At 44.2% G+C, this 22,854-nt stretch overlaps 2 protein-coding genes across 7 annotated transcripts in view; one reads left to right on the forward strand and one right to left on the reverse strand.

Annotated features, from left to right (window-relative positions):
- Nucleotides 1–20,082, forward strand: cracd (capping protein inhibiting regulator of actin dynamics). The gene is made up of 9 exons (XM_056604275.1): nucleotides 1–50; nucleotides 11,396–11,555; nucleotides 11,973–12,105; nucleotides 12,275–12,427; nucleotides 13,871–14,086; nucleotides 14,621–16,844; nucleotides 17,430–17,620; nucleotides 17,772–17,931; nucleotides 18,339–20,082. Exons 3-9 carry the CDS (start codon nucleotides 12,064–12,066, stop codon nucleotides 18,497–18,499), a joined length of 3,147 nt encoding a protein of 1,048 aa, XP_056460250.1. The 5' UTR covers nucleotides 1–50; nucleotides 11,396–11,555; nucleotides 11,973–12,063; the 3' UTR covers nucleotides 18,500–20,082.
- aasdh (aminoadipate-semialdehyde dehydrogenase) overlaps nucleotides 17,792–22,854 on the reverse strand; it is a 13,713-nt gene continuing 8,650 nt past the window's right edge. The window contains exons 10-15 of one of the 6 annotated variants that reach the window (XR_008897113.1): nucleotides 22,061–22,844; nucleotides 21,787–21,950; nucleotides 21,382–21,507; nucleotides 20,697–20,828; nucleotides 18,908–20,592; nucleotides 17,798–18,591 (exon numbers count right to left, since the gene is read on the reverse strand). Coding sequence is in view for 5 of the 6 variants with exons in the window: in XM_056604268.1 (XP_056460243.1) it covers nucleotides 20,140–20,592; nucleotides 20,697–20,828; nucleotides 21,382–21,507; nucleotides 21,787–21,950; nucleotides 22,061–22,844 (1,659 nt within the window). In the remaining variant the exon portion in view is untranslated. Of the gene's footprint in view, nucleotides 20,593–20,696; nucleotides 20,829–21,381; nucleotides 21,508–21,786; nucleotides 21,951–22,060; nucleotides 22,845–22,854 lie in introns of all 6 variants that reach the window. The other 5 variants (XM_056604265.1, XM_056604268.1, XM_056604266.1 and 2 more) reach the window with 5 other exon arrangements.

A 22,854-nucleotide genomic window follows, 5' to 3' on the forward strand; every position in this document is an offset into this window, starting at 1 on the left:
TATACGGGCAACCCGGGTTGATCGGTTGAAGCGTCATCGTCGCGTTAAAGGTTGTGGAATTATTCTTGTTTCTTTCTATATGGCGATGGTTTTCTTTCGATAATTATTAGCGGACACATTTTCACCACTAGCCGATGACCTTGTTCAGCTTACCTTTAATTTGCATGACCTGCATAGAGCTTGCTGCATCCTTCACAGATGGATCTTTCTCTGTGTGTGTGTGTGTGTGTGTGTGTGTGTGTGTGTGTGTGTGTGTGTGTGTGTGTGTGTGTGTGTGTGTGTGTGTGTGTGTGTGTGTGTGTGTGTGTGTGTCTGTCCTTATGTGTCTGTCTGTCTGTCTGTCTGTCTGTCTGTCTGTCTGTCTGTCTGTCTGTCTGTCTGTCTGTCTGTCTGTCTGTCTGTCTGTCTGTCTGTCTGTCTGTCTGTCTGTCTGTCTGTCTGTCCGTCCGTCCGTCCGTCCGTCCGTCCGTCCGTCCGTCCGTCCGTCCGTCCGTCCGTCCGTCCGTCCGTCCGTCCGTCCGTCCGTCCGTCTGTCCGTGTGTGTGTGTGTGTGTGTGTGTGTGTGTGTGTGTGTGTGTGTGTGTGTGTGTGTGTGTGTGTGTGTGTGTGTGTGCTGTGCTGTGTATGTGCTATGTAGTTGGGGCTTGTCTTTTTGATCGGATTGTAAAATGCTCAAACGCTGATGATGATTATAGCACCTACCAAATAATTAATTGTATCGTAAAACATGCTTTGAATGCTCGAATGCTCTGTGATTTATTTGTGTTGAAATAGACTTTACACATGTATCCAAAAGACCGGATTCTTTGTTCTCCGTGCGCCTTTTCGTTTGCATTAATGCTCATTATTTCATATTTATCTCCAATCTGTCGTTGTGCATACCTTCCTCAATACGTCTTCGAACCTACCATTGTAGCTTATTCACAATTTCTGACCATAGCAGTTCTGGAAGGATTTTATCCATCTATCTCTGTGAATGTGTCAGGTGAAAACGATGGGTCTTGTCGTCATTCTGCTGGCATTATAAGGCTGGAGACAGAAATTATTGTTATTGTTCCTTGTCAATCGCTAACCAGCTTGTACCACGAAGCTCGCTTAGAGGGTTAGCGAGGTATGTTGAGCTCAAAGCCTGGGTTAGTTGTACCACGAAAGTCGATCTCTTTTAGCGTCGCTGTATCACCATGGTGACTTATGCTCGCAACCAAACCTGGTCGGGAGCAGTTTTTCGGGGTGCGTTCGAGTATTCTCTGCGAGCCGACTCGGATCTCGGATCGGACGCCACGCCCACACTAAAATCGTTTTATTATGTTTTGAGCGTAGGTCGTCAGAGAAAAACATGGACGCCACCCGGAAAGCTATTGTTGCGGTAGCATTGGCCGACTACTACTACTATTTTCATTTATATTATTTCAGGACTACGAAATAATATAAATGAAACGGTGCGTTTTCACCGTACGAAAACGCAGCCATTTGAACTTCTACAATTTTCACTTCATTTCATGTTTCAATGTATCTTCTGCATATGTAAGTTATTACAGCAATACGAGTGATTGAAATTGCGATTTAAACCACCAAAGCGGTCCAAACACAATGAAAACAGTTCACTGAATGTCACACTGGGCGCATCCATCTTCAATTCTATCTCGGAAGCCTCGCTCGGTCACCGCTGAGTTCAAACGAGATGGCGAGATCGACTTCCGAGGAAAAGGGGCGTGTTTGTGCGTGTCGCTAGGCAACGTCCTCGGAGCTCCGAGACGGATGGATATTAAAACGCACCATTAGTCTGGCCGGAGATCGGCTACTTAAATCGGCGTGCGCAGCTTCCTAGCCCCTCCCCTGACAATGGCGTCCCATTTGTGGGTGTTCCCGTAGACCTCGGCGCAGCGACTTTCCGTCTCGTAAACGGTCGTTGCCATTTGAAACGGTCGATGCCATTTCCGAACATTTCCGATTGCGTCCGCTCTCCGATCTTGAATTCCGAATGCTTCGTGAAACGGTCGATGCCATTTCCGACCATGTCCGATTGCGTCCGTTCTTGGAGTCAGTTAAAAACAGCACAGGGTGGAATGTTTTTTTCCGCTCAGTTGACGTGAGTAATTATGAAACTATCTATGCCAGTCATACATAATGATTGATTGAATAGAGGAGACCTGGGACAGTTGCAACACTTTTTGCTATAATGGCTCTTTTGCTTAGCAACCATTTGAATTTAAGGGATGATATTTGAATAAAATAAACTTACATCTGTCATCAATAAAATTTAAGGATGATTACCTTAAGTACATTATTCACAGTTGGCCTTTGAATGTAAGATGCCAACAGCAACTGTCCCCGTAAAGACACCCATGATAAAGACTGATATGCTCGGATATAAATAACAATAATCGGGTTAAATAACTTCACATGGTGTGTCTGGTGTGTTTCCAGCATTCGTAGTGTTGATCAGCAGATATATAGTCCGCCAAGACGTTGAGATTGCTTAGTAACCAGAGACTTAGACTTGGGGCCGGTTGCACCAACAGGGCGTAAGCCTGGTCGTAACTACGCCTGGTCGTAACTTGGCGTTCTAAGTCCAACCTAACCGTTACGCCGGTTGCACCAACTGGGCTTAGCGTTCTTTTCACTAAGACCAGGCGTAAATCCTACGCCTGGTCAGGGGCAGGCGTAGAGTTGAAATTCCAGGCTGTTTCTATAGCAATTACATCCAATCCAATGCAACTGCTCAGTACGCTTCACTAAACTGCATTTCAAAGCACAGCCGGCGATATGATCAGTGTTCACAGATCGACTGCCTGTCGGGAAGATATCGCTGGCCGATTAGTCCGTTCTCAACTTATAATCAGTTGCGAATGTTGTTTTAACTATGTTTATATGTTTTATATAGGCCGACAAATTAAGCAAAACTCTCCTACAGTCTCAAAACAACTCAATTTAGCTCCGTGTCATTTGATAATGTTCAATGCATTGCTTCTGTCAAAAAGAACCATTCCCGTCTAAATGCCTGCTCGTCGTAAACCAGACATTACAAATACATATTTTAATTATATTCATTTGCAGTGTTTTATTGTTAGGCATTAACACAATTGATGAATGACAATGAGTGAACGAATGAATTATTTATTTCGGTGTCCAACAGCATGTCAAGTAAAATAGTAAACAGCTGTTGTCACGAGGTATCCTAGCAACGCGGTGATATGCGCATTACATGGAACATTCACATGGCCGCGCATGGCTAAGACCGGGCGTAGTTGAGACCAGTCGTAAGTCCCGTTGGTGCAACCGGCGTTAGTTCCATTCTAACGCCAGGTCGTAACTAAGACCTACTTAGCAGTTACGACCAGGCCTAGTTACGCCCAGTTGGTGCAACCGGCCCCAGAGACTCTGTCCATGCAAGTGAACGGAGCGTTCCCTCTTCGTCATAACTATCAAACCACACATCCTTCACATTCACCGAGCGAACATTATGAAAGTAAAATGCACATTTCTCGTTAAAAATGTTTCCATAAAAGCATTTAATGGCGTAACTATGTTACTATTTCCACACAGAATAAAGAAAGATGTCGGCCGTATGCTTCTGTCCAAGCTCACTACTCTCTGCCAGTGACGTCGGGTCAAGCTCAACGCTGATTGGGCAACGCGGCTAATCAATTCAAGATCGGAGAGCGGACGCAATCGGAAATGTTCGGAAATGGCATCGACCGTTTCAAATGGCAACGACCGTTTACGAGACGGAAAGTCGCCTCGGCGCACTTCTCGTACAGGCGTCTCTAGGGTTTTACGGGACAGAATCGATCCCTTGGCATTGTCTGACGATATTCAGATTTCAGACTTTATTGTCATTGTGCAAACAACGAAATTGGGGTTCTTCATGAGAGACACAGATTCTCATCAGAGGGTGTTCGTTATTTGATCGTCCTTTTGGACCTTATGTAGACAATGCTTACTGCTGCGCATTATGTCTCCGTGACAGAGTGCTAGCTAGAGTGGAGGTAGCGCGTCAGTCTTGAATTTCAACACGGGAGGTTCGACTCCCAAGTGACGCGAATTTATGTGAAGCTTAAAAAGTCCCAATTCCCCTGCATATGGCATATAGACCGGCGAATTTGAACCCTGGTCGCTGGCGTGCGGGTCTTATACTAATCCACTACGCTACAGCCGCTACCTCTCAGCGGTTGAAAACATGCGATACATTTCTTACATAGGGTGTATTTAAAGTGAATTCCCTAAATGATAGAATAAGGCAGGATGCACGTTGCTTATGCATTTTTAAATCATCATCATTCTATTTGGATTAATGGCGAACAATTCTGCATTTGGCATAGTTATTTTATAGACAATATGCAGAATAATTTCACTTGTACGCATATAGACTGCTTGATCTATCGTAAAGGACAGAAAAATGACGCAAAAAACGCCCCTTACAAGTGAACGCGCACTGAACCTAAAGCGGAAAACCTGGTTCAACTAATTGAATCTAAAGTGAGCTTCGTGGTACCATTTAACTCTGATTGCGAGTTGCGGCTCTGTCGAGCCAGGTTTTCCCAAGAAAGCCAGGGTATGTTCAGCGAGGTTCGTGGTATACCCCCATGTCTTGCTTTCACCCGCACTGTATTTGCTGTCAATGTCATTGTTCTAACATATTCAGAGTAGCCTAGAAGCAAAGGAATCCGCATATTGTCCCATAATGAATTACCAGGCTTGGATAAAATGCAGTTGCTGCAGTCATGATGTTGCGTTCTGCCAACTGGTTTTGGTAGTGTAAACTGGTTTTGGGTGTATAAACTGGTTTTGGATTGTGTCAACTGGTTTTTAGTCGTATGAACTGGTATTGGGTTCTCTAAGCGGAATGTTTGCCTTCATTTCGAGTTGTCTCTATGGTAAATCGATATACTCACTTAAAGGCACCCAGTGCAACTTTCGAGGCTTAAAAATAAACATTCAATTTCTACTCTTTTTTACACGTAGTAAGTTTCAATAACTCCATACTATTACATACCGACATTCAAGCAGCAAAGATGAGATGTCGTTGAGTGGTGAGAACTGATAGAAAATCGATAACAACAACAATGCCGCCATTTTCTTTATTTTTTGTAACCTACAATAAATAAAGCAGGCTTCCAGTCAATGGAAAAATGGCTTCTCCCCACCGGCGATTGTTGTTGTTTACGATTTTCTATCAGTTCTCACCACACAGCGACGTCTCATCTTTGCTCCTTGAATGTCGATATGTAATGGTATGGAGTTATTGAAACTTACTACGTGTAAAAAAGACTAGAAATTGGATGTTTATTTTTCATTGAATGTTTACATAAAGTTGCACTGGGTGCCTTTAAGTTTGAAAGTCTAAAAGCAATCATATACGAAAATTGAATCCATTGTCTCGTTGTCTTTTAAATGACTGATGTGTCACGCAGGATTTCAATCTATACATAATATAGATGGAAAACATCTTTGGTTGCCTAAACAGACACATTGTTAAGTGTTGGAAGAACAAGACAAGAATTTAATTAAATGAATCGATTTATCTACTGTGGACGGTAGAATAACACCTACAACCTGAGGCTACACATTTGTTTTCCTCAGTCCTTTTCCATTATCACGAGTTAAGTTGCAACATTACTGCACCTAATTTAATTTCTCGTAAAGTGTGTTCTAAATCAATTGGGCGAAATTCTGTCATTCATTCCCATGCGTCCCATGGGTGTCATAGAAAGGCAGTTCCTACGATTCCATCTGTTAATCGAAACTTTGATGTGGCCCACTTTAACTTGCATAATGTTCAACTGCTTCCAACACAGCATCATCTCCCATCGGTAACTTGTGTGGGTAGGTATGTATGCGTGCTTGTTGTGCGGCGGGCTCAGCAAAGCTTTCTATTTATACTCTGCAGTCAGCAAGCACTCTGTCTTTGAAGTGCGTCTCTGTAATGTAAGAGAGAGGCAGCCTGCAGGTTGGTAGAAGCCAGTCATTAGCATATCCCTGTGAGGTGGCCTTGTGTGTTCCCAGCTCAACCCCAGTCGCTGGGGACGGAAGTGGAGGGGAAGGCCGGTGGTCACTCAAATATTTTCTGCTATTGTACATGGGGGGGCCATGGGACAAAAGAATGCTGGCTGTTGATATTACATATTGAAATTGAAAGCTGATTAAAGAGTGATCACTGAATAGTAGGTAAAGTCTGTATTTATAGAGACTTTAATGCAGATAAATCTGGTGTCCAAACTATGCAAGTCTTTTTTATTAATATGAAGCATTGGTACTCAGACAGCTGTGATGCTGTGCATTACACAGCATTATAATCACACGTGCACATGAATCCAGGTCTTGGTTCACAATGGAAGCTTTTGTGCAAAGCAGCCAGTTATACATGGTGAATAGTGAATGCCACTCTGTTCTCCCCCTGCTCGGGTTATGTTGCCACACAACAAAGTGTCACTCTGTGTTTCTTCATTTGGTACAGAACACCATCAGAGACACATCCCCTCGATACACACACTGTCAGACCACGACACCTGACCCTGGTTCACTGGTACCATACGCTAAGGGGAGTGCACGTGGATTTTAATTACCCATATCATCTATATTTGTTTCTTTATATTAGGTCTAGATGTATGAAACCATGCATGGAGAATAAGTTGATGATCCCTTGGAATCTCACCCTAAATATATTGTTTAGGGTGCAAACGAATCATAATTTTCTTTCTTTGCTGATCTTTCTCTCACTCATCTGCATTTCTCTGGCTGTAACTCATGGTCATTCTCTCACTCTCACACACACATAGACACACACAGGCACACAAACACATACACACACACACACACACACACACACACACACACACACACACGATGGAGCCTACAATGCACGTGACACCTGACTCCAGGTAATGTCCTAGTTCCACGGTGACAGCCGCCCGGCTGAAACCGAAACACATACAGACATACACACACACACTCTAATAGATCCACGCTCTTATACTCAACTGATCGCAAAAAGGTAAGAACAATTTGTTTTTACATACCAACAGCATCTTGTTTACATCTCTGTAGATTATTTTTTCTCAACATGTTTTACACTAGCCATACTCTCAAGCTATTGTGTTACTCGTTTGTATATTCATTATGTAATGTCAATATGCATGTCTGTCTGGCTCAATTGGTGTTCAAAAAGGTTGATTAGAAAGAGAACCACTTTGAGATGCCATCCAAAGTTAATTAGAATGTGTTTGTAATAGCCCATTATCTGCATGAGAGGATCATGTTCCAAATAAAAATAGAAAGAGCTTCTCTCCGAGGGCTACATTTACCAATAAAATATCATCTAGCCTTAGAAAAGAAGACAGGTGACCGATTCTTGCCGTAACAGACAAACACAACACATCACAAACACAAAGCTGGATATATCGATTGCTACACTAGACGTCTCGGGGAGGATTGAAAGCTAGTGGCTGAAAACGTCCAGCACTAGAATGTATTTTTGTGAATATGACCAATGATCAACACAAATGACTACCATTGGTCAAGAATAGGATTGTCCCAAATGGTAACACTGCGTCGGAGTCGGGGGAATGTTATTGCTGTTTGTTTGTGCAAGTGTATAAACGTTTGCCTGAATTGACCAGCTTGCAAGCATTCCTAAGGACCAGAGAGGGTGTATGAAGAAGAGAGAAAGGGCATGGGTCACACAGGTAGGTAGATGAGATAAGTGGTGAAGGGTTATCTCGTAGAGGCTTTATAGATTGCGTTCAGAGCTGAGGTTTATATCACCAGAAGTTACTGTATAGAGTGAGGGGCATTGGGGTCTTAGCCCTCGTCTCGCCCCACCGCACTTCCTGATTGCGTCCATTGCGTTGTTTGGATTAATCTCGCTCACGCGGTTACCCACCATTGCCGAGCTCACCTTTCTTCATAATTACCACCCCCCCAAACACCAGCACAAACACACACACACACACACACAGACACACACACACACACACACACACACACACACACACACACACACACACACACACACACACACACACAGACACACACACAACATAGGGACATAACCTATGCAGACATAAAGGCAGGCAGGCAGGCCAGCATGCATGGGTGCATACGTTATGTTATGTGTGTGTTAATAAGCTCCTGATGACCCAAACAGTTGTGCAAAATTAACCTCTGTCCTAAAGATGATGAACGGCATTGTAAACAGGCTAACACAACATTTACCGTCCGTTTCATTTGCCATAAATCTCTGGAAACAACATAGCCATGTGTGCACCTCAAAGGTCATAAATAAACAGGGGCACATGCCACACGAACACACATACCTCCTCTAGGTTTTGTTTGTTTCCCCAGCAGCAACAGCTTTGGTGCTTGCGGTTTCACAAAACACACATTTCCACCAAACATAAGAAACCTAAGGCCTGACCTCGATGGAGACCAATGATTGGGGTTGAGGCGTGATAGCTAGAAACATTCTCTATTCCATTAGGCAACAGGGACGGAATTTTAAGTAAGTTACAGGTGATTCTAGAATAGATTTGCAAGTTATCCATTATTATACTCTTTTTGGACAACTTAATATATTAAATTATTGTATTATATTATATATTATAAGATAATTTTAAAGGGCGGCTGAGAATTAGAGAGCATCCCGGCAGGAATTCGTCTCTGTTCGACTCTGTAGTTAAAATTTAAGACAGAGGAATTGAAAGAACTGCAGGGTGTCTCTGTCTGTTGTTGAAGGCCCTCAACATGTGTTTGCTTTGCAGCGTCTCAGAAGAATGCTTTTCCCTCGAAACCCCCTCCCCCCTTTAATGATGTTGTGTTGTTATTTAAATCCTAGAACCCCATGTCTCAACACAAGCATCTTTAAACAGAGTGGTTGCCCCCGATGCAATTAACACACACACGCACACGAACGCACACACATTTTGTCAGATAGCCAAGGCAGGCTGGCATTGATGAGGAAGGAGAAGAAGGGCAAGATTTGTCTGAAGCAGAGAAAGACGAGAAGAAAAAGGATTCTAAGGCGATTAAAGTGGCTTAACATACTGCTGCCGTTGTCTGTCAAAGTGGATGATGTGCAGTGGCATTTGCGCGACTCTCAGGTTTCTCCTACTGCCTGGGTAGTCTTTCTCTCTCTCTCTCTCTCTCTCTCTCTCTCTCTCTCTCTCTCTCTCTCTCTCTCTCTCTCTCTCTCTCTCTCCCTCTCTCTCTCTGTCTTTCCCCCTCTGTCTTTCTTCTCTTTTCATCCCCCTGTACTTTTTTGCACTAAAGCGGATAACAACCATCCCTATGTTCACTTCCTCCCTCTTACCAGCCTGAGGTGGGCAGTGACCATGGCGACAGATGCCAGGGAAACTAAGCATGACACGCATGTAGAGGTAACCGTATCCAAAGGCCCAGGTAAATAGGAAAAACAGAGTGCTTTATAAGACGCCATCTTAAAGAGACAGCACCCAGAAGAGGGGTGTGTTGCAGACAACATTGAGTGGAGAAATTAGAGGAAATTGGGTCCCTGCAAAATGTTTAAGTTCTGCTGTCTTCTTAAGAAGTGCATGGTTTGGAGGTGGGCTTGGTCGTGATGGTAAAACTCTCAGATACTGCCTTTTGAAGTGACGTCTGTGTGTTGTGGCATAGCTTGATGCCTTGATGATTTTTCCTCTATATTATTTTATTACATCCATGGGTCCATCCATGGGTTTAAGAATTTCACAAGTTGCATGAGTATTATAGTGTCATAAGGTTATGTCAAGTAACTTTGAATAAAGCAAAAAAATTGAGGCCAAAGTAAAACACACATTCTGTGTATTAATTGTATGTATTAAATTCCTAACCTGATCATAAACTGGATTCTGATTTAACTTGACCTGACTGAGCTCTTTTGTTCTTCTTTCCTGGAAGTCTTCAGTACACTTTTAATACACCATAAAAGACGTGGCTCTTGATGTTTATTACTGATAAACCTGTAAGGAAGTGCAAACACAATTCAATAATTTACAACTTCTCATGGTTTCAGTTTTCTAATGCAATCCATTATCTTATGAATTAATTGGATTAAGAAGGTATTTTATGTTATACAAATCAATATTTACTTGACATACTTACAAACCTGCGGCATTCAATGACAGCTCTGGATGCATGAGTGTATGTGTTTGTATTGGAATATAGCATCTGAAGAACACACACAGGAAGCAGTGAGCCTTGAAATGAGCTGTTTAGGCAGCTCAAGCTGACTGGTTCTCAGCAAACAGTATTGCTGACTAGCGTGCCTACACTGTGCTTGAAAATATGTCCTTTTCGGTTTCACTCATGAATCAGCAAAAGCGCCAGTGGCAGTGTAATATGGGCCGGCATGCAGGGATCTCAGGACAAGCAGAATGTGTGTGTGTGTGTGGGGGGGGGGGGGGGGGGGGGGGCATATCGACCATATCAGTCAATATCCATCTTTATTTTGACAGAAGAAACAGGGTAGATTAATAGTTTACTGTAGAAATCATTATCACAACACTTTTGCAAGGTTGACCAAACCAATTTTTTTTCCAAATAGTGTGAACAAATCCATAAATATAATTGGGTTAGCTATATTGAAGAAGCATGTTTAACCCTGAAGACAGGCATGTCACCCCCCGGACACAAATGAAAAACAGGGTGAATATAGATTCAATTTTTGATAGGATGATGACCTTAAGGTATCTTGAGCACATTCTCTGGTCATTTATGCTCTAATCGCCAGTAACCAACCGAAGCATAAATAATAACACATAGGACACAAAGACACACCTCTCAGATGCAGATTCATGAAACTCTTTAACTGTATCATGCTCCATGATGCATCAAGTGTAGTGGACGCCATGCAGAGTGAAATCCCACACTAGTTGCTACTTATAGCATCGAAAGAGATACCCATGAGTCCTGAGAGGGCGTCTCCTCGTAGCGTTAGTATCTTTAACCCCACAAGTATACAGACAACATTACAATCAAGCAATACTAACCACCTGACTTCTGTGCACACATGACAGACACACAATACAAACACTTTTTGTTCTGAATTCAATGATTCATGAGACTGAGGTGGCTGAAGTATTAAACGTTTCTGTTTAGGAGTTATTTACAAACCATAGGCTGAAAATATGGTCATAGGAAATTCATATGCAATTGTGAAAGAAAGTGTCAACAAAGTGCAGACTAACCAGAGTTACCCCAGGGGAAAGTCTGGCTTACTGTATGTGGGACTTACTGGTATGAAGGAATTATGGAAAAATAATGATATTGACCTCAAGCACAAACTTAACTCTTGCTACTTTCAACCAAATGCACACAGCTTCTTGTCAAGCCCTATGCTGTCATATTGATATTGAAGCTCTGATAGTAGTCACTGTAATCTTTTTATTTTTGCCAACAGAGCGGAGACAACAGGGCAAATTCCAACCCTTCAGACGGTTGTTCGGGAAGAGAAAGAAGCGGGAGACGGGGAGGAACCTGGGTGCAGTAGAGCTAAAGGACCATTTTTCTACTGGGGAAGTGTGCAATGGAGTTGTCTCTGAAAATGAGGAAATTTTGAGGTAAGTAATTGTTAAATATTATATTGATAATGTATACAAGCTTTTTCCGTTTTGTTTTTTTATGGAGATTAAGCAGGTGGGCGTTTTTTTTTGGAGAGTCAATAGGTTTTATGATACATTTTTGATTTAATCTGAAATATGAACACCTTATGACTAATTGAGCTTGGAGTTATTGTATTATTTTGTATTCATTATTGTATAGTATTTATATTCTGTAAAAGGTGTGTTAGCTCCATTCAAACTGAACATACAATACAACTATAAAATGCTTGTAATTGTTTGAGAGCATTCGTGTGCATAGCCAAATAAATGTATCATTGTGCTCATTCTCAATGGGTGATCTATTAAGTGCATGAAGAAAGGCTTTACAGTTCATTCAGTAAATGCGATTTACACTCTGGGTTTGATGGCATGCAGGGAGTTGAATCCCGTTGTGCCCCGAGCTATCTCTCACGACAGCATCTTCACTCCGGAAGAACTGCCAAAGGAAGCTGTTCTGGATCAAACCATGTCCCAGGAAAACGTCTCTGACAAGGTCAGGAACCTGCAGGTATTACAACCATATGGTGATTAACACTACCTATAATCATTACAGAGGGGTTTTCTCAAACAAAGTAGGTTTCCATGGCTCATATTAATTAACCTAAATAGCTAAAATATCCAAGTAAAATGTCTTATCTCTCATAAGAATTGTATCTTGTATTTTGATGGCCATTAAGAGGCAGATATCCCAAGGTATCAAGTTTGGGAAGAAGCCTCTATCTCTGAGAAAGAGTGAAGACGAGTGCAGTTCAGATGAGGAGGAGCTTCCGCAGAGTCCTCTCAAGGTGATAGCCCATGTGGAGACCATGCCTACAGAAACTGAGCCCAAGGTAGGTTCTAGTATGATACGATACAACTTTATTTGTCACTTTGGGCAGAAATTCTTTTTGATATAGCATCAATATACAAACATGTGAACACACAGACAAACATGAAACATAGCCATAAATGACAGTATCAAGCATGACGGAAGCCAAGCATACATATGTTACAAAGAGGCTTCATAAATATATCGAAAATGTCATCACTTTGAGACATTTTATGAAAAATCTTAATGTTATTGGTTTAACAAAAGGATTGATTGATGTATAAAGAAGTATTTAAGTCTGTTGCGGTTGAAAGAAGGAACTCTAAAGCGCCTGTTAGAAGGCAGGAGCTGATATTCTCTGTGTAAGACGTGAGACGTCAGTGGAAATATATCTGGCCAGCCTGAGCATGATCTTGTTGTGGGCTTCCTGGAAGAGGTGTGCTACAGGTAGTCCAAAGATCTTTGAACTAATTTGAATTTGAGGATATAATTTGCCTTATCTTTGACTGAAAGGCAACTCTGCTAAGCTGTATTACAATAAAGCATTACACTGATTTGTCTGCTAGCTTCAAAGGATCTTAATCTCTGCAGGAAATAGATACGCTGTTGTATCTTTTTGCAGGTAAATTCTATGTGAGAGGTCCATGATACATTTTCGTCTATCATAACGCTAAGTATTTGTAGGTTGGGACTTGATTGATTTCTGAATCATGGATCTTCACTTGGGACAGTTGAAAGTTAGATGGTTTTCCAAAAATGATTTCCTCTGTCTTCAGTGTTAATGATCAGCAAGTTTTTATCACCCCATTCGACTAACCAATCCACATTGCCCTGGTACAGTGTATGGTCCTCGGATTGGGTGAATAGGGTCATTAGGGTGGAGTCATCAGAGTATTTTAAAAGATATTGGTTTTGGCACACTGGTGGTGTAGTCTGAAGTGTACAAGGTAAAATGCAAAGGGGAGCTAATACAGCTCTGGTGTATTCCAACATTGGTGGTATTTGGAGAGGATAGTGTGTAGTTGACCTTGACTAGCTTAATCCTGTTTGTGAGAAAGGAAAAAAACGGTGACTAAGATAGGGGTTAATCTGAAACGTAATCATTTTAGATAAAGTATTTCTGTCCGAATGGTGTTAAACGCAGATGAAAAATCCAGAAAAAGAGACCTGGCATAAATATTTTGGGTTGTCATGATGTTTAGATATGATGTGCACCAGTGAAACCAATGTATCCTCTGTACTACGGCCTTGTTTGTATGCAAACTGGAATGGGTCTTGCTACCTCCCCAGGTGTCTATTTAGGTGTTGAACCATGATCTTTTATATTGACTTCATGATCACAGAGGTAAGGGCTATTGGCAGAAAATCATTGTAATCATTGGGGCATTGATGTCTTACCGTCTGTCTTTCTGAAATTCATTGATGACTCCATCTGGTAGAAAACACCTTTAAATATTGTTCCCAGGTTCAACTAGCAAGCCAGCAGGCTCCGGTACACAGTCCCCCCCTCAAGTCCCCTAGGTCCAGGAGAGTCCTCCCTCCCACCGGTACCATTGAGTCAATCAACCTGGACGCTGTGCCACAGTGTGCCCCGTGTCTGGACAACACAGCTGCCAAGCATAAGCTGTCTGTGAAGCCCAAGAACCAGAGAATCTCCCGCAAACACCGGCGCTTTACCCAAGTAAGAGCCAGGTCCACACATCAGTAAGTTACAAGTTTTTGCATTGGTTGCCCCCAGGCCTGGATTGTGTTCGTCCAAAGAATTTGACCCATTATTTTATAATTCTACTAACCCTACCCTTCTTGCTGACTCCTGGGATAACATCTGCCTCAAGGGCTTTTTTGGTTTTTAATGATTCCTTTTCACCTCCACCCATAGTGTTTTTCACCCATTTTTGTGTGAAAGTTTGTTTGTTTGTCTGTTTTCCAGTAAATGTTGATATTGATGGCCCAAGTGTGCTTCTATGTGTAGAGCATTTGAATTTTGGGCGAGGCAAGGGGTCCATCCCGTGCTGTAGTTACCAGTGGGGAACCTCCCCTAATCATTCAAGTGGGCCAGTCCATCTCTCACCCAGCTGGCCCATCTTGCCAGAGGGCCGGATCAGCTGCTGTTTTATTCTTACCTTTATTTCTTTCCCAGTCTGCCGGTAGATAAAATCAAGCATGCCTTGTTGCATGACATGGTAAGAGACATGTACATTTTCTCTCCATCCAGGAACTGCAGGATTCCATTCCGGGGGTCTTGCAGGAGGATGAGGAGGTGGCAGGAGGGTTTGCTGCTGAGGAACATTGCTTACAGTCCCTGGAGTCTTCCAATAAACAACAATGGCAGCAGGAGGTGGAGGAGAGGATCCGACAGGAGGAAGAGGAGAGGGCAATGAAGGCAGAGGAGAAGAGGCTGCGGAAACTAGATGAGGAGAGGTGCAGTCAAGTGCAGGAGGAGGAGCGCATCCACAGAGCTGAGGTAGAGGAAAGGAAGCAGAGAGAGTTGGAGACTGAGAGGAGGAGGAGGGAGGAGGAAGAGGATGAGAGAAGGATCAGGGAAGAAGAAGAATGCAAGCAACGTGAGGAGGAACGTAAACAGGAGGCGGAGGAGGAGGAAGAGGAGGAAAGGAGGAGGATCCAAGAAGAACAGGAGCGACTGCAATGGGAGGAGGAAAACCAAGAGAGAAAGCATCGGCAGGAGCAGCGGATACGAGAGGAGGAAGAGAGGAGGCAACAGGAAGTTGATGTGCAGGGACTCCTTTTGGAGGAGAAGAGGCTCAGAGAAGAGAGGGAAAAACAAGAAAGGAAGAAAAGGCTTCATGAGGAGAAATTTAAAACAGAAGAAGACGAGAAAAAGAAGAAGGAAGAAGAGGAAATACACTGGAGAGAGATGGAGGAGAGACAGAGGCCCTTCTCTTTCAAAGTATCCTCGGGCGAGAAACAGATTCTGTTCCAGAAGGTCAACCTGACTCCTGTTACACCAGCCAGTGGCCACCAGGGCGGCGCTGTAACCGACCAGCGTGCAGGCAACAAAACCTCCAGTCCTGATGGAGCAGATCCCCACAACCTAATGTCGTGTCAGTATGTCCCCCACACAGCCATCCTGGTGACTGGGGCCCAGCTCTGTGGACCAGCAGTCAATTTAGACCAGATCAAAGACACAGCCTGCAAGTCACTGTTGGGTATTGGCGAGGATTGGAAAGCTCAAGGAACACCACCGACCAAGAGCAAGACCTCCCCAGACCGAAAATCTGGGAAAACCAAATCCCTGAATGAATCCATGCTCACCTCAGACCAGTCGAGTGCAGCGGTCCTTGCCGAATGGGCCAGTATCAGATCCAAGATATTTAAGGGGGCAGACGAAGGGAAGTATGAGGATTGCCCTGAAAAAAGCAAGAGCCAGACAGGGCCTGGTGGCGAGGATGCTAACCAATCCTCGTTCCCACACTCCAACCTCAGGAAGACCATGTCTGCGAGCGCCAAATTCTCCATCACCCCAGCCAAAAAGAAGTTTGGAGACTCCAATAGGAACTCTGAGCTGTTGAGTCCAGAGGAAAAAGAGACAGTGAAGGAAGGTGCATTCTTTTCTGATACCTGCAGCCAGCCCCAGGCAGCCTCCCCGACCCCAGCTGCTAAGTCCCCCAACAGGACCAATAAAACGGTCCGCATTGCAGTAAGAGGTACAGAGGAGTGTATGTTTGCCAAAGACCTCCCTTCGTTTCTGGTTCCCAGCCATCAAGCCAAACCGGAGGGGATGGAGATGAAAGGTCACAGCCAGGATGAGGCGGAAGGTTCTGATGGCAGCGAGGAGAGGGGACCCGACAGCCAGGACAAAACCTCCCCCTTTGGAATCAAGTTAAGACGGACAAACTACTCCCTCCGCTTCCACAGTGAGCAATCCATAGAGAAACGAAAAAAACGCTACAGCGCCGGGGACAGTTTTGACGGTGTCCCCTCTCCCCTCACACCCATGGACCCGGACTCCACCCCTGACAGCACGCCGGTGTTCTCTGAGACACCGAGCCCACCATCGCCTCTCAAAGACGGCGCCATGGTGCAGTTCTTACAGGTATCCCCCTCGTCAATCCCTTTCCGCACAAAACCGGGGCCGAAACACGACTGTGATGGGGAGAAAGTACCTTCCAGATCTTCTCTCTACCAGAGACCCCTCACATCGCCCAAGCCTGCGGCAGCCGCGTTCAACCCTCCCCCTTCGCCGCTGCCCAAGGACCCCAGTGAAGCGGTGGCCCAGGGGAGCGGAAGGGGTCCAGAATATTCGGGGAAGGAGCAGGGTGAGGCTGTGGAGGAGACTACTGCCGTGGCCCGTCTGCAGAGGGGCAACCAGGCGCATACACCTGGGGACGAGGAGCCCAAAGAGAAGAAGTCATTCTTCCCATCCATCAACATCCCTTGGAGAGAGAAGGTGGACCGAAAGACAGAGCTTCTCAAAAAAGGTGAGGGGTACTATTCTTACCTTTGAGACATACCTGAGAAAATATTATACATGATATAATATTATTATATCCAGACGTCACTTCGCAATGACATTTTCCATTTTGGAAGCAATTGTGTATGGAAGTATCACTGTGGTGTTGATAATGAAATTATTTGTCCTTATGGGAAAACATGGTTGTGTTTGAATCACAGCAATTCTCATGATTCTACGGTAATACAAATCCCTGGAGCACTCTCAAAATATTTAAATGTTCCTCACTGACTGTTTACCACTATATTGTCCATATATTGGAGATACCTTTAGATTGCAAAATTGGTTGGGTTTGACCCTTACCTCATAATTTAGTCATGTTTGGTTTTGAAAAATCTCTAGTTGCCCTTTTCAATCACTTAGGTGTTTCACCTACTATTTACTAGTCTTGTTTTTCCTTCAGTCACTGTTTACCTGGGTTCATTGCTATTTTTCCTTTCATAATTGTACCCCACTTTCTCGCTTTTCCATACCTTCCTGTCAAACTCTTCATAAAGCATATAAATCATAAATACATTTAAAAAATACCTAATATCTACCTGTCTGTATGCAGAGAAACCCTCACTACAGAGCCGGCACTCTCTGGACAGCGCACGGCTCCAGGAGAAGGAGCAGGGGCCCCTGTGGATCACACTGGCTCTGCAGAAGCAGAAGGGCTTCAGGGAGCAGCAGCAGAGCCGCGATGAGAGACGCAGCCAGAGGGAGGCAAAGCTGGCAGAAAAACAGTCCAAGGAGCGAGAGAGTGTATGTATCCTCCATCTTTTTTATCACCTCTCCTGCCCCAAACTCACTTTGAATATAAGTGTTATAGCACACCCATTAACACATAACTACAAGGACATAAAGTATAAGGAAAGGTACAGGCCCCTTTCATTTTCATTTGCCCCATCAGCAGGCGCTTCTGGTCAGTCCCACGGACGGCAGGGGAACCCCGGGCCCTAGACCAGGAAAAGCTCTGACCCCCGAGGAGCCCAAGAGACCAGATAGTCTTCTGGGACGCTTTGACCGGAGAGAACATCTGAAGAAAGCAAACACTCTTCCCAGCTCTGTCACCGGTAAGAAGCTGGATAAATGGTTTGCAAGTTGTTCCCATGTGCTGTTTAATTTATAAATGTTATACATATTTGATGACAGTTGATTGTGCTTAGAGAGCTTATCAAGCAAGAGTTATGACGCTCACACAGAAGTTGGATTTATTTAAAGTTAAAGTTCAAATGACAAAGTATCTATCGTAATACACACTTCAAGAAGAAACTACAACGTAGTATTCGTCATTCACATTAAATTGCAAAAAAAAGTAGCAGACCCATTCTGTTATCGTGTTATCGTATTACAAGTGACACCTAGGTATACGTTGATGCCTTACGCTGTTTAGTATTGCATTATTCCATTTGTCTTCCAAAGAAGCTCGTCACTTAACCATCGGACGCTATGGTCTATGCTTTTCATTTTTGCGGTGTAGTCGAGATTGCAGACTCAACATCGTTGCCCCCTGCTGTGAAGGAGGTGTCCAAGCGCTTCTCTTCCAGTGACTCTCCCCAGGTGTGCACAGAGCCGGCCTGGCTGGCTCTTGCCAAGCGCAAGGCCAAAGCCTGGAGTGACTGCCCTCAGATCATCAAGTAGCCCACACTGCACACTGCCCACCGACTGTGTCAATAATATCCCCTTCATTGCAGTTCAGCTCCAGGTCCTACTCAACGTCCCACCACCTGACCCTGTAAAACCAACAAGAAAAACACACAAAAAAAACATTCAATGGTTGGTATATTAATCAAGATAAAGTGTGATTTACCGTGAAATATACGAGAAGATCAAAACAAAATCATACTTTTATACTAACCATTAGTATTGCAAGCATGCATTTAATAGTCAAATGAAAATAGAAAGGAAAAAGTAACGCCAGTCACTAGAAGAAACATGTCAGTTTGATGTTTGCTCTCAGCTCTGAGCACCTCGGATTTAAGAACGACAAAAATCCACTGGCAATACCAACAATGGCTTCCGTTGCAAAAGCCAATCCAAATTACTTACTTTTTTTTGTAGCCATTGTGGTCCCCATGGTTGTAGATGGATCCTGTGCTAAAGATACCCCATATTATATCCTCATCTCAATAGAGTTTAACCAACGGCTTGTGGGGAAGAATGTCAAAGCCAGCGTTTTGTCAACATGGGGGTTTCAAAATATTGTTTTAAGGGCTAAACGATTTCATTAACTTACCTGGAGGACAGAGCTGGGTGAACTTTCCACCAAGCATCCCAGTGTTACAGTCATCTCCTTTGTTACATTCCAATGTTGGTGTAGTTTAATGCTAAGAGTTTCCCTTGCACTTAAACACAGATAGGCCATCTCCTCTCAGAGCCTCCAGTTTTGTTTTATGAACTGCGACCTGTACTTAGCCTAACAATGTGCACTGTGTCCGTGACGACTGTGACAACTGTCAAAGAAGCTATTGTATAATTTGCCATGAAACGGTTGACACAATTTCTATCTCATGCACGCTAATACAATCTTTCAGAAATCCTTCGTGGTGCATAGCTAAAAACAGTGCGTCAAAGGCTGACAGTGTTATTGGGCATTAACTGTTAATTGTACATTGCTGTCACAATATGGTGATGAACGTAACACTCAATTGACTGGGTACAGAGTAAGAGTGAGAGAAATAGAATATGGCTACCTACTCGCTATAATATATGTCTCTTGTGTCTGTCCTACTGTAACACAACTGTGTTTGTGGGCATCACTTCCTTTTTAATGTGATTTGAACTGGTTAGCTTGTCATAACGTTTCAAATGGATTTCTACGACGCTATCTTCCTCACCTTTTGATGTAATGAGTTGTACGTAAGACATCATGACCTCTATTTAAGGAATCACGTATGTAAGTCAAGGGGTTCCACCAGGGCCTTGGTCAGCGAGGGGCCACCTAAGGCAGAGTCACTTGGGCATATTGTTTATACCTATGGTTGTGTACAATAGTGTAGCGTTGCACAGTGTTAAATGTAACAAATATGTTTGGTAATAATTGCACTTTTTTGTCCCACTTAATAGGTATTCATGAGGAAGTTCTTACGAAATGCAAAATGTTCTGAATAATGTTAAGTAAATGCTAATGTCTGAAACACAAATTGTCCACCAGATTCCTTATTTCTCCGTCAAAGGTACATGTGATCTTGATCCCCAAACCTGGTTTCCAGAGAGAATTTGTAATTGAGACCCTAGAGGGACATCAGTGAGATTACCTTTATTTGTGGGTATTAACGTTGCTATGCATCTCCTGTCCCTGGAAGTGTTTCCATGTGGGCGTGTCCTTCCAGCTCCTCTTTGTTCGGCGGGTTCGTCAGATCTACGCAGTACACCATGTCGTTACGACAACCCACCAAAAGGGTGCGCTCCCACACCACGGGCGAGGAAAACAGCTCTCCGGGGAGACTGAGAGAAGCGATCTTGCATCCGTCCCTTTCGTCTAGGATCCAAAGCATGCCGTCAGTTGAGGCAACTCCCACCAGAACCTGCTCTCTGCCCAAGGCGGATCGGCTCTCAAAGGCAAATGGGCTGGCATAAACCCGGCCCGACGTCTGGAAGCTCCAGACCAGGGAGCCACCGGCGGTCTCCAAGCAGTACACGTAACCGTCGTGTGCCCCGCACAGCACCCTCTGCCTGTCGGGTGTGAAGCATGGCGTTGAGAACACCGCTCCTTTGGCCAGAAACTGCCACAGCTGAAATGGGTTGCGAATTTGAGTGTCAAATTTGAATTTCTGTGTCTCGTTTAGAAGGGCGTCAAATTTGATTGTAGCATCAAAGACTAAACTAATGCACTCACCAGTTGCCCTGTGTCGCTGAAGAAGCAGATGTTTCCGTCCACAGAGCCAATAACCACACAGCCAGGAGAGCCAGAGGGAGAGGAGAAGAAGGGAGTCTCTCGGTTGTATGTCCACATCACCTCTCCGCTGTCCTGTAATGTCAACCCAATGAATGGCGGGCAGACCAACTGTGACCTCTGTATAACTATGGCCCATCTACAAATGACCGACCAACCAGCGGCTCCTCATCTAAGGGATGAGCAGTGGAGCGTGAGGACCACGCAAACCCATCACCAGCACACTTCTTTACGATCTTTATTGAAAATGTCTGTGGATCTGACCCTCTTTGCTGCTGGCGTTTCAAAGTGCAGTCTATTTTTTACCGGGCAAAATGTGAGGGAGGTAAAGAGGGTTTCAAAAAACATCAAAACAAAACAAAAAGGGACATAGTATAGTCCCTCATATTGTTTAACTTTGATTGCCAGAGAATGAGATTCCATTTAAATAAGTTACAGAACCATCCATAACGTATAGTCTTTTCTAAACAACTTTGTGAGACAACAGCCAGGTATCATTTACATAGCAGCTTTGCAGTGCAATCATAGATCAACAGCACTGACGGTAAATCAGTTCTGTCATGTAATTTCATGGTAGCAAACCAGCGCTCAAAAAATAACTGAATAAAACAGAGTTTGCTCCACTCACAGGGTAGAGACACACAAAGTGACCCCTCAAAGATGCGGCGTAAAGGCGCCTCCGGGTTGGTTCGAGGTATGGAGACGAGAAAACTGCCCCCCCACCACAGTGATACTTCCATACACACTTTTGCGCCTACAAGAAAATAACACATATTGTACATAGAAACACAGCTCAAGAGTGTAGAAAAACGTTGATTACGATTTGTAATAAAATTGATGAACGCCTCAGTCATACCCAAGAGTAAAGTAAAGTCACTTCCAAAGCAATTGTAGGACTTTATATCTACCTTTAGGCTTGTATATCTTTCTTGATACATGATATCTGGCATTGTTAACTCATTAAGACACAATACAAAAATTTGAAAATAACCACAACAGTCATACAAAATTGTATGACTGTTGTGGTTCCTACCTGCGGGTCCAAGGCATAGAGATGGCCATCATGAGAACCTACGATAACCAAGCCTGTGGCGGGGTCCACCGCAGGGCTGCTTTTCACGGCATCACCCGTCTCAAACACCCACCGACTCGCCCCTGACGCCACACACAGAAAGTACACAGCGCCATCGTAGCAACCTGCAAACCAAAGACCTGAGTGTTAGTCGTGACGCTGTTTTTGCAAACACCCTTCAGTTCATCTTTTCAGTTGATCATTGAATCATGGTTTTGAGAACCGTGGCACTCACCTACTGCCAGCTGGGTCCCGCAGCGCATCACCACGGCTGACGACTCTATCCTGTCTCCCAGCACGCGCTCCCACAGAAGCCCCCCGGTGGTCAGGTCCAGGGCCTGCATGCGGTGAGAGTGGGAGCCGATGAACACCGTAGCTTTTTTTGACCCAGTTCCTCCGGCCTCGCTGTCCTGCACCACTACCAGCAGTGGCGAGGCGTCCACACAGCGACCCATGTCTGAAGACCATCTCACACGCAGCTCTGGGGATCTTGGCTCAAGCTCTGGGACCAACGCCTGCTGGATCCCCGTCTCGCTAGTATCTTTGGCTGAATAATCATTCTTGATGTTTGCCGATATCGTTTTACAGTGAGAGCCGCTGAGGGTCTCTGGATTGCTCACATTCATTTCCAGTACCTGACCAGCCCTCCTCAGTACTTTAGTAAGTCTGCCATCAGTTGAACCTACTGGTCCATGTAGATGATGTGGTGCTGAATACGTTTCTGTGTGTTCTCTCTTGACCATGGTTGAAGAGGCAGGATGGTCTGCTGAACGTTTCCTAGCCGAGGGTGCGTTTGGAATATTGTCAGCTGCGGGGGAGAGCCGTGTTGCCCTCGCAACGAGGTACACCACCTCTGTGAACGACCCTTCAAGTATGGCTTCTAAAAGTCCCGGTACGCCAAGTCCGACGGTTGCTATGATGTCATCGCAGAGACGTAGGGCTTTCAGAGAGTCACCTCCACTGAACAGGAAGAGGGAGTCATCCTCAACCACTGCATCTTCCGGAAGACCCAAACTATCCTGACCATGA

Source organism: Gadus chalcogrammus, chromosome 12, assembly GCF_026213295.1.
Source record: "Gadus chalcogrammus isolate NIFS_2021 chromosome 12, NIFS_Gcha_1.0, whole genome shotgun sequence".
Taxonomy (NCBI): Eukaryota; Metazoa; Chordata; class Actinopteri; order Gadiformes; family Gadidae; genus Gadus; species Gadus chalcogrammus.

Bases quoted from the DNA above. Each gene is read 5' to 3' on its own strand.
- cracd (XM_056604275.1), top strand. From the start codon at position 12,064: ATGTCCCAGGAAAACGTCTCTGACAAGGTCAGGAACCTGCAG. The intron at 12,106-12,274 runs GTATTACAACCA...ATGGCCATTAAG, and splicing joins ACAAGGTCAGGAACCTGCAG to AGGCAGATATCCCAAGGTAT. The intron at 16,845-17,429 runs GTGAGGGGTACT...GTCTGTATGCAG, and splicing joins GACAGAGCTTCTCAAAAAAG to AGAAACCCTCACTACAGAGC.